Genomic DNA, 12,703 nt, shown 5'->3' on the forward strand with positions numbered 1-12,703 from the left:
CAGGTAATGGGGACAACAAACCTTCCATAATGCGATAGGTTAGCCACGACTACATTGGGTCGGTCTTTGTGTTTCATTCTCTGGGAGCCGGAACCAAACAGGCGGTGGTGTGCACTGTTAGCATCTAAGGGCAGAACTTGGAGAAGCTGGCTGGGGCAGGATCCCGACCTGGTACACAACACAATGTACAGCACACTGTACACACACACAGACACACAGATAACGCAAATGTTTTTGAAAAATACAAGTAGATTCAGATACAAAATCCAAAACTTTCTCGATACATAATGCTACTGCCTTACTGTGCAGAGCGAATCTGTTAACCGCAAAGATGACACACGGTGTTAAATTTATTTGAAATAATGAAACTTCAAAATGGCACTAAAATGTCAAAGAATCTGGGAACTGCAAAAAAAAACACTGCATAAATACTACAAACTGAATTATTTTGAAAGCACAGGACGAAACATATAGTTTACATAGACAGCAGCATCACTGGAAAAGGAAGCAGCTACACTTTCAATGTGACTGCTGATAGCTAAGAAAGCACCTCGTTTGCACGCAACAAGGTTTCTGAAGGAAACTCTCATGATTTCTATTAAATAATTGCCATCCAAGGTAGTTGCATATAAGGTTATACAGAAAGTGACTTTCCCTATCACTAAAAAAGAAAAAGATACATAGATGCTGAAAAATGTTTATTGGAATAGACAAACAAGCACTGAATTAACATATTTACTACTGTACTGATATTACCTGTCATTTTATATGGTCAGCTTTTCTGTTCCTTTGTCTCAGAAGTATGTTTCATGGAAGTGAAACAAGCGCACAACAGCCTACAGTGCTTTCCCATCACTGCAAAAAAGTTAACTAGCCAAGAATTTCTTCTCTTTGTAAGAAAAGATTGAAATCAGTGGGAGCAAGAACAGTACTATAAAACATGGATGGTCAAACACTTCGCAGCGTAGCTCCTGGGATCAGCACACTCGTGGGTCAGTACCAGTCACCTACGCTAATCGCTCTATGCTGCTCGTTCTTTACAATTTTCAGGTTCATGATGTTCGGGGAAGACCATCATTCATTATCTATTGCCTCCACAAGACGGTCAATGAAGAGAGACAGCTACACATATTTAGTCATGGACATTTTCATAGAGCTCAGAGTGCCAGACCCATATAATAAAGAGAAATGATACTGAATTTCAACTGACAATATGTCCTAGGTGCACGACTATTTCAATTACAAAGCAAGGTACATGAAGTAATTCATGTTAAAACTGTAACCATATGAAAAAAAGTGGTAATACTACACACGGGTAAATAAATTAAAAATAAAAACAACTTAAACGGAACACATCCACAGTAACTGACAAAATATATGCCTATCTCATTTTGGATAGAAAGAATAAATGACAAAATGTTCGGAACTAATGGCCCTGTCATGGCAGAAACGGTCTAAATTAGGAGAGTAATTTTCATGTGACGACCAAGTAGAGACTGCTATGAATTCTCTTTATTAAACTGCTTTTGACAACACTAAAGATATGCACTGTTAAGAATCAGACTTTTAAAACTCTGGAGCAGTAAGTATAATTGAAGACAACCATATGATGAATCTATAACACCATTTCTTTCCTAAAATAAAGATCTAAACAATACAGAATTCAAAAACTGAACTGATAATGGAATTTTAAATTATTGTGCAAAGAAGAAAAATCAAATACATTTTCAGATCCGTAAGACAAAGGTCTCAATCTAAATCCTCTTTCAGTGGTGGGTATTAACTGGAGAGTTGTTATAAAAATGCCTTCAAAAGGACATTGCTGACATAAATAGAAAAACACTACGTGACCTGTTGCAGATGGCCACCAACAGAAAGAAACATACACAAATGGGACCACAAATCTCATTAAATGGAAGAAAGAAAAAAGTATGCTAAAACTTCAAAAGTTGGTAATATCAACTTTTTACTATACCATACAACAATGCCAGCAATTACTAGAAAAAAATTCTTTCTTTTTGAATTAAGAGACTACTTTTTTTTAGAAAGGAAATGCTAACTGCTTACAATATTTTTTGTCTTTGAACTACCATGCCATGAAAGCAATGAAATGGATGGAACAAACACCACCTAATGAAGAGAAGCATTATTTTACATCACTGGAATAACTTAAATATTACACAGTTACCTAGTTATTAATAATTTCAACAGAATTTTGGGCTATAGGGAAATCATTGCTCAATTAGGCAGTTCCAAATCAATATTCAGTACTTCATTTAGACAAGATACACTGACAAATCACTGCATTACAAATTATGGGTTCAAATCTGGACAACAGCACTGGAATTACCTAATACAGAAATCTTTACTGGTTTCGCTGCTGTATAATTACTAAACCAAAAGATTTGCAATGAAAAAAGAACAGAACATGCTACCAAATTTTCAGAGAAACACACATGCTTCACATTGCTTTATGTGCCACTGCTGGACATAAAAATGTAAATGATGAGTGACAGGCAGGTGGCAGAAATGAATTAAGGCATTCACCTGCTCCACAGTTACAGTTGAGTTGACAACACTGTTTACTGTGTGGTGCTTTGGAAACAAAGTAGCTGAACAGGAAAACACTAAAGCAATATCTGTCAACAGTATACTAACTTAAACTGTGTTTTTAATAAAAAATGTAAAAAACATCTACTGCACACAAAGTATTTTTCCTTACTTCCTACACAATGAACTTAATTCAACTAAGAAACAGAGAAGGTAGTAGTAGTCGGCTGCATATCCAATATGGAATATTCTCTAGCATTTCATGCGTATGTACACAAACATATCATTTAAGCAAAATAATGATACCGTGTGTTTCAAATAACCTGTTTATGACAACAATCACTTTTGCAAATTTAGAGAGAGAAACACTGTTATTGCTGTTTCTCACTAACATTTACACTGTTCAGTGCAACATATGAAACTTACACAATTTAGATTGCACATTCAAATTAAATACAACACAAATGTATCATAATAAACTGATAATACTGACGGGTTAGTAATTTAAGCTTCAAGTAACTTTACACTGGCTGCATTCAAGATAAAAAAACAGTTCCAATGCTGTGAAAGAAGAACCCGATAAAAATGCTAGAAGCCAAAACATCAGTTTTATTTCCTAACTTGTGCTCCAAATCTTCAGTGCCCCTTACCCTCCATTATTGCAAAGGATCAGCTTTAGCCTATAATTATAACTTCAAAACGCAATTTCAAATGCTGCATAAGCAAGTGATGACACTTTCCTGCCAATCAGTATACTTTATTATGACCTGATTCTGCCAGCAGCGTAAACAAGATAAAAACCAAAAAAACCAGATTGGCCGTTCTTACCAGAGGCTAACAATAATTAATCAGCTGCATTGATACAGGGTCAGATTACAGTCAATGAGTCAATGAAATACATAGATCCTTTATTAACAAACTTCTATACTGGTAATGCTAAATTTTTGGCAAGTTTCCTTCCTCCTGCGAAAGAGAGGGGAAAAAAAAACAACAGTTTTGTAGATACTGAGACACTGAAAACAACTCTAAAGTTCTCGCCCTCAGAGATATCAAAAGACTGAGTTACAGTAGATAAAAATGTCCATACCAGAAAACTCAGTAATGCGTGAAAACACTGTGACTCCTGTCAAACATTCAATGATAAGTAATGTAGTGCTTAGAAAGAAAGAAAGAAAGAAAGAAAGAAAGAAAGAAAGAAAGTGCTGTTGGACATTTATTGGGATTTGGGCAAACTGCCTGCTTTGATGCTTTATCTGCCTATAACTTGCTATATTAATATCCATCTCGCGTATAGTATATAATTAATGTGAGCACATGTGAGCTGATTTATTATACATGAGCAATGTCATGGTAATCCTTTCAATAGGCTGCTGACTGAAACTTTCCACTTGCATGTGTTCGGTTTTGAAGGTCTTTGTAACTTTTTACTACCATACACACTGTATGAACAGTAAAAAACTAGAAAACTGATGCACGACTAGAGAAACATGAACCAGTGGCTAGATAGCCCCGTTGAAAAATAAAGGCATGGACAAATTTCGTCCAGTTAACCTTCTAAATTATCACATCAATCAGTTTGCTGATACAGAATTCTACTGCAATGGCCTGATGCTGTATAAGGAGTAAACATACCAGCCAGGACCAAGCAATATGCTGACTAGCTCCCAATCAGATTAGTACTACTGGATTATTTAAAATAAATAAATAAATAAAAATAAAAAAGAAGGGGCAAGACTAGTTCAAAATTTTAGAAGGCATTCTGTAATTGGGGCACAGTGATCAGAGTAAAATACTAAAAATCAAATAAAAACAGTCTCGATTGCATTTTCAGATTTTTTATTTGTTAGCAACCGGTTGCACCCCTTTCCCCAGACCATCTTTGAGCTTTTCCCCACTATTATGGCTGCTGATGACAACAGACGAAGTGAAATCCATGAAAGTGACAACTTTACTTCTACAGATCTCACTTCATTCGCCACCACCACCACCAGCTATAATGGTGAGGAAAAGACTGAAGATAGTTTGAGGAAAGGTCCAAAACCGGTTGCTGACAAATTAAAAATCTGAAAATGCGATCAAGACTTTTTTTTATTCGATTTTTAATCTCCCCCCCCCCCCCCCCCCCTCCTTGAAGCATGGACCTTGCCGCTGGTGGGGAGGCTTGTATATCACAGCGACACAGATAGCCGTACCGCAGGTGCAACCACAATGGAGAGGTATCTGTTGAAAGGCCAGACAAATGTGGTTCCTGAAGAGGGACAGCAGCCTTTCAGTAGTTGCAGGGGCAACGGTCTGGATGATTGGCTGATCTGGCCTTGTAACATTAAGCAAAACGGTCTTGCTGTGATGGTACTGCGAATGGCTGAAAGCAAGGGGAAACTACAGTTGTAATTTTTCCCAAGGGCATGCAGCTTTACTGTACGGTTAAATGATGATGGCGTCCTCTTGGGTAAAATATTCTGGAGGAAAATCAGTCCCCCATTCGGATGTCCAGGCGGGGACTACTGAGGACCACCTTGTTATCAGGAAACAGAAATCTGGCGTTCTACAGATTTGAGTGTGGAATGTCAGATCCCTTAATCAGGCAGGTAGGTTAGAAAATTAAAAAAGGGAAATGGATAAGTTAAAAGTTAGATATAGTGGGAATTAGTGAAGTTCAGTGGCAGGGGGAACAAGACTTCAGGTCAGGTAAATACAGGGTTATTAATACAAGATCAAAAAGCGGTAATGCAGGAGTAGGTTTAATGATGAATAAAGAAATAGAAAGGCAGGTATACTACTATGAAAAGCACAGTGAGTGCATTGTTGTAGTCAAGATAGGCACGAAGCCCACAACTAACACAATAGTACAAGTTTATACGCCAACTAGCTCTGCAGATGACAAAAGAGACTGAAGAAATGTACAATGAGGTAAAGGAAATTATTCAGACACTGAAGGGAGACGAAAATTTAATAGTCACGGAGGACTGTAATTCGACAGCAGGAAAAGGAAGAGAAGGAAAAGCAGTGGGTGAATATGCAATGGAGATAAGGAATGAAAGATGAAGCCAACTTGCAGAATTTTGGAAAGAGCATAACTTAATCATAGCTAACACTTGGTTCAAGAATCATAAAAGAAGGTTGTACACATGGAAGAATCCTGGAGATACTAGAAGGTATCAGATAGATTATATAATGGTAAGACAGAGATTTAGGAACCAGGTATTAAATTGTAAGATATTTCCAGGGGCAGATGTGGACTCTGAACACAATCTGCTGGTTATGAGCTGTAGATTAAAACTGAAGAAACTGCAAAAAGGAGATGGGACCTGGATAAACTAAACGAAACAGAGGTTGAAGAGAGTGTCAGGAAGAACATTAGGGAACAACTGACAAATACGGGGGAAAGAAATACAGTAGAAGAAGAATGGATAGCTTTGAGAGAGAAAATAGTGAAGGTCGCAGAGGATCAAGTAGGTAAAAAGACAAGGGCTTGTAGAAATCCTTGGGTAACAGAAGAAATATTTAATTTAATTGATGAAAGGAGAAACTATAAAAATGCAGTAAATGAAGCAGGCAAAAAGTTTTGCTATTTGGGGTGCAAAATAACTGACGATGGTCGAAGTAGAGAGGATACCCAATGTAGACTGGCAATGTCAAGGAAAGCGTTTTTGAAGAAGAGAAATTTGTTAACATCGAGTGTAGATTTAAGGGCCAGGAAGTCTTTTCCTAAAGTATTTGTATGGAGTGTAGACACAAATGGAAGTGAAACATGGACGATAAATAGTTTAGACAAAAAGAGAATAGAAGCTTTCGAAATGTGGTGCTACAGAAGAATGCTGAAGATTAGATGGGTAGATCGCATAACTAGTGAGGAGGTACTGAATAGAATTGGGGAGAAGAGAAATTTGTGGCACAACTTGACTAGAAGAAGGGATTAGTTGGTAGGACATGTTCTGAGGCATAAAAGAATCACTACTTTAGTATTGGAGGACAGTGTAAAAATCGTAGAGGGAGACAAAGAGATGAATACACTAAGCAAATTCAGAAGGATGTAGGTAGCAGCATTTAGTCTGAGATGATGAAGCCTTCACAGGATAGAGTAGCATAGAGAGCTGCATCAAACCAGTCTCTGGAATGAAGACCACAGCACACAACAATTCTACTTCAGTTTAATCACACTAATGTTGCTCGCATTCCTTTAAGTACATATTTTCTACATGTATTTCTACAACATGTTCAATTTACTGATCAACCTGCAGAACTGAGTCCATAAGCATCAAGTCACACAAAAATAAACACAGCATGCAAATATGACAAAGCTTACAGTGAGAAGGTTTAAACACAAACCGCTTGTGCTTTGAAAGGCATGAATCTATAAATTGTATAACATGCACATGCAGTTACAAAACGCAACTTAGCTCATACAAGACAATGTACACTCTTAAAGAGAACAAGTGTAAGCAATCAACAGCAGACATATTTTTCACATATTTAGAGGAATTCTATATTTGAGCCAGTGACTACTTTGATCCAAATCTTCATACGAAATTGAATTTCTGTGTTTTCCATTATAGAAAATTTTTCTGTGAAGCTGGAAAAAAAATTTCAATTTAAAACAAAAGAAAGCGTAATGAGCCACTTACCTGAGGAACAAAATTTTGATACCATCCATATCAGGATAGATTTATTTATTGTGGTGTGGATTGCATGGGAACTGTGGCTAGGGAGTGATTAGTAGTTGTTTGAGAATTAATTCTCCAACATTATATTGAATTAAAAGGATTTGTGATATTTTTCATAGTATTTTCTTCTGTAACACCTGGAAAACTGTCACCTCTTTCAAAACACCCTTTTTTATCCACCATCCTTTCTATACATCATAGAAGAACAGCATGCGGACCTCAGCCAAAATAAACTCTTACCACTGAAATTCTTCCCTGTGACAACTACTGTGATGATAATGTCACTCTTGGAATATCCAATGAATTTATAGTATACAGCAAATTTAAACAAGTAAATAAATTTATCCATGTTATTCAGCTTTCAATAGTGTTTCCTTAAAATAATCACTCAAATATGGCACTGTTGACCATAATTATCAACAGAAAAATAATAAATTAGCAGAACAATTAAACAATCTGTAAATACAGGTTGAAGAGCACTTGTGCTCTCATACAGCCCAGTCTGTGTCAGATAAGTGATAACTGTGTTTTTCCTAATTGTTTCACTCGTTGTCAAGAGCAGCAGTAGTCAAAATGGATTTAGTCCAATACAAGAATAGAAGCATCTTACCATTGAACAGCAATACCAGTTATCATATTTTACCTATTTTTTTCTGTCTCAGTGCTGCTCTATACAAAAATTAAGCATTTTTCCAAAAGACAATTGACAAATATACTTCAGAACATATGACATTTGCTGTTCAGTGATATGATCACGTACTAGCTGTTCAGTGAGATCATCACATACTCATTTATTCAACTTCTGTTGTTTCCCACACTCTTTGGACCAAGAAAATATGGTACTTAGTGTGTCCTTCACAGCTCCAGTGGACCATGTAGTCGGACAAGAATTCAAATCTCCTTGACCCCACAGTTCTTCACTGTTTACAATTTCTATGAACTACAGTGTAGTTAGTGACAAAACGAGATGATATCCCTGTCAGACAATGTGATGGTATACATGCACAGTATGACAGCACAATGAGAGATAGCAGCCATGTGGTGGTTAGCTTATTTAAGAGGAGTGAGTCAGCATGCACTGGACATCAAGGGTCTTGCTGACAGACACATTTCTTGGCTGGTGGAGAGAAAAACCCAGCCATTGAGAACGATGTCAGCTGTCCACTCTCGAAGAAATGACAGCTCTTAGACTGTAAGAATGGCACACTGATGTTTTACATTGTTCACATTAGCCATGATATTTCAGTTATCTATGCATCACATACACCATGCAGGGATAAAACCATTAACATTCATATAAACTTTATTTTGAAGCCCTAGGTAAGATCAGAATCACTGTAAGTTATTGTCCAAGGATGTACTCATGGCTCAGTATTTTCTAAACAATCCCTGTGAAGTATGTTTCCGAGTCCAAATGCCTTTTTTGTATTTACAAATGGTAGTGTTGTTGTGGTATTTAGCCCAAAGGCTGATTTGATGCAGTTCTCCATGCTAGTCTATCCTGTGCAAGTCTCTGCTTAACTATTGTGACCCACATCTGGTGAACCTTTGACCTTTGCTCCTAACTGTGGTTTTAAAATAATATAAAGTTCTTTCGTAATATCAACGATTTTATCCTGGCAGTGGAAGGCACTGGATGGATAACCATTTAATGTTAGTAGCTCATCCATATCAAAGGGGTTTTGCACCCTCACATTTTGTTCCTGTGAACATTTATCATTGAAATCGCCTATACATATTCCTTAAAATTAAAATGTAGCGCTGATTTAAAATTAATCAACACATGTGAGAACTAAAGTTCCGTAAATGGTTTATTATCCTCAGACAAATGTGCAGAGTGTCGTGAATCATAGAACCAGTATGGCAAACCGGACTTACTAATGCTAAATTATACATGTCCCTCCGAAGACACTGAATCATCGACTAACTATCGTTAAGCCCCAACAACTTTCAGCATCGAAAGCCTAGCATCACTGTGGATGCAAAGCTCCATCAAAAGTTAAAGTACTCAGTGCTGCTCATTATGTGCCAAACATAAAGCCCATCCAGAATTTACAGTCCTGAATTTAGCACTTCTCATGACAAATACTTTATCAATGTGGCTAACTTGCAACCCAAACTGTCACAGCTGTCTCGCAAATGTGTCTCGTACAGTTGTCCCCTCTCCACATGCAGATCTCGGAATTTACACCCTTTATCTCCCATTAGCACCCTCCAACTGACACTACCCTGATTCGCTTCTCATCAGCATCTGTTGGCATCTTCCTGAGAGTTTTATCAATTTTGTTAACAGCATTAATTAATTTCTAAGTACAGTAATGGAGCATTTTTGTTAGTTTCATGTAGCTCTGGAACTACTGGCAGTATTAGAGCTCTGACAGCCACCTCAATTTTATATTTAATTTGCTGTTTTTACTTCCTGAATATCTTTATTCATTTGTAAAATATTGTCACTGCCATCATCTATTATTTTGGTGTCTGAATACCAAAATTTGGATACTGTTTTCCATGTCTCATTTCCTAATCTAATCCTCTAATTATATAAGTACTGTCTGATTAATTTGACTGCATCCTATTACCCTTGTCTTACTTTTGTTGATGTTCATCTTGTAACCTCTTTCCATGACACCATTCTTCCAAAACCTATGCTGTCTCTGACAAAATTACAATGTCATCAGAAAACCTATGTTTCTGCACAAGTAACAGATAAACTTTAGCTACCTGTACTTTAACCATGATAAATTAGTCTAAATCAAGACTGTTCATGCTAGTGTTCTACGCAGCAATGAGACTGGCACTTGCTCCATGGAGCACAGGCCCTAGGAGTGAGAGTGACCACCGAAAAAAGTAGTACCATAGAGTGACAGGTGCATCGTAGAATGCGTCATGTGGTGCACAGTGGCCCCAATCTCAATCTATCAGAAGTAATAGTCTCACAAATAAAATACAGCAGTTGCCGTTTTTCTTAGTCATAAACAAGCAAATGTTCTGAAGACCTATTCGAAATAGGGGAACCTGAAGAAAAATCTCAGAAATATTGATTAAACACATGTAACTGTTAATCAGTAAAAAAATGTTGCAGTGAACTTAATAACATACACTTTATAATGTAAGGGAAAGACCTGCAAGCAAATAAACGCCACAGACTAAAAGTAACTATAAACTACGAGGACAAATCAGAAAGTCTTTGCCCCTATTTTTTACTAACCAAAATAAGGTAAATACAACTACAGGTACTTATTATTATATGTACTATTCTATGTGCCCGACTATTTTTCCTTGTAGTCCTCGCACCATTTCAGACATTCGTTCCACCACAGCACTAAATCTGAGACAACCCTATGATAAAATTCGTCCGGCTGACTGTGGAACCACCATCAGATGTTGCCTTGGCTTCATAGTTGCACATGAATCGCTGTCCTGCTAGTAACTTCTTCAGTGGATTGAGAATGCACAAATAAATAGGGGAAAGGTGTGGACTGTACGCTGGGTAGCTCAGACTCTTCCAGTGAAACGACCGGATCTTGGCAGTTCTGGTCACCGCAACTGGCCTTGCGCTGCCACGGGGGTAATCACATTGCCCACACCGAGGATCCTTCAGCAGTTCTTGTTGATGACAGCCTGTAGCCATGACAGTGTGAAACAGTAATCATCTGCACTGATGGCTGCACCTAGTGACAGATGAACTACACTCTTCCTCCCCTTTCCTGCCTGGGTGCTGATATTCCCTGCTCGGGTTGGCAGGAGAGATCCACAACCACCCCAGAAGACCATTAACATCACTTTCCCAACAGATGGCACTGAACAGAATTTTTTGTCTCAAGTGAATCTGGATGTTTCCACACCGTGCTCCCCCTTCAATTCCAGCATGAAATGCAGTATCCACACTTCATTGTCAGTAACAACAGTCCAGAAAACTGTCATCATCCTCGCAGGTGACTCAGAGAAGCACTCATTCTCTTGCCATTTATCGTATCATTCAACTGTTTAGGCATCCTCCGACATGAAACCTTCCAGCACCCTAAGGACCCATGAACAAGGTCTTAAACACTACCAGATAAAAAATGCCAAGCTCCTGAGAAATGTCTTGAGGTGTACATGAAAATCCAATTTCAACATTGCATTCATGTTGGATATGACGTCATCCTGTGACAAGCGTGGTGTCCCCGAACACTTATTGTAATGCAAGTTTTCACAGCCTTTTTCGACATTGCAACACCACCATCTCACACTTCTCACAGCAAAACACTGTTCCTCAGACAGGAACTGTATTTCCCTGTGGATTTCAATGGGTACTCATTCTTTGTGGGAGAGAAAATGAATCAAGACTTCACTGCTCCTACACTGTCAACATGTCAAGCACAATCACCATCTTCAACAATTGACAGCAGCACTATGCCGCCGTGATACTGCCAGATAAGGCCTGGGCCAAACAGATATGTTGACTCTGCATTTACAACTGTAATTTGGATTAAAAAAGGGGGGGGGGGGGGTGCAAAGACTTCCCGATTTGCAAACATAAATGAGTAAGTTAATCACTGATCACAATATCTAGCAATCAGCTAACACCTACAGAACAGTGAGAAACCAAAACAAAATGAAGTCACGCGAAATCAGTACAAAATAATTTTCTATTATTTCCTTCTCAATATCTTTGTTTTTTCTGGCATTGGACTCTCCATGTTGGGCACTAGTTGTAGATACTATTCTCCTGCTGCTATGTAGAAAATGGTTTCAGATCATTAAATATCATACAAGAAAGTTTCCAGCTGATTCTCTCTGCAGATTCTCTTCCTATATGATCTCCTGGCTGCAAATAATGGGACAACTACTCCACAACATGTCTGTTATTGGAGCTAAAAACTACCATCGCAATTGCTGCTTAAGTGAAGATGGATCTATTTAATGCTTTTGTCATTACACTGAAAAAAAATACAATTTTTTAATTAAGTGGTGAATACTACAGACTGGCTTTCAGGTCATGGATTACTGCCTCACACTTGTCATGTAAGTGTCATGTGATTTATGTCATAATGCCACAGCAAACTGAATTACTCAATAGGACTTAGCACTTTATGACAATTTGCATATTTATCAAAATTGGTAAAAAGATACTGACTCCCATGGACCGGATGATTATAATTAAACTAATGATGTTTTGAGTGCTGCAGTCCAGAGTATATACATGCAGGATGCTGAAACACTGCAGGTATGTTCATTAATTAGTGTGCACATTGAGTATGCTGAAGGAAAAGTAGTTCCACTTTCTGCCACCAGGTGAAAATATGGCACTGTAGGCAGTCAGAATGTGAAATGTTTCCTGTTTTGACATGAGTATGCTGTTTGTCACTTGGTGCCACATGTTGATATCTTGTGAAGTGACTGTTGGTGTAAAGGCTTAAAAAGGTTGAAGTTCTCTGTGGCATACACAATGACTAGGCCTACTGAGCACAAATACCGTGCACTACTGGTAAAGTGAAACTACAGCC

At 37.9% G+C, this 12,703-nt stretch overlaps 1 protein-coding gene across 2 annotated transcripts in view; it reads right to left on the minus strand.

Moving 5' to 3' along the window:
• LOC126282143 (E3 ubiquitin-protein ligase SH3RF1) overlaps positions 1 to 12,703 on the minus strand; it is a 220,261-nt gene that overhangs the window by 65,227 nt on the left and 142,331 nt on the right. The window contains exon 13 of one of the 2 annotated variants that reach the window (XM_049981644.1): positions 22 to 168. The exons of the other annotated variant lie outside the window; for it this stretch is intronic. Within the exon in view, the coding sequence (XP_049837601.1) occupies positions 22 to 168 (147 nt within the window). The remainder of the gene's footprint in view (positions 1 to 21; positions 169 to 12,703) is intronic. 2 annotated transcript variants of the gene reach the window in all.

This window comes from Schistocerca gregaria, chromosome 7, assembly GCF_023897955.1.
Source record: "Schistocerca gregaria isolate iqSchGreg1 chromosome 7, iqSchGreg1.2, whole genome shotgun sequence".
Classification (NCBI taxonomy): domain Eukaryota; kingdom Metazoa; phylum Arthropoda; class Insecta; order Orthoptera; family Acrididae; genus Schistocerca; species Schistocerca gregaria.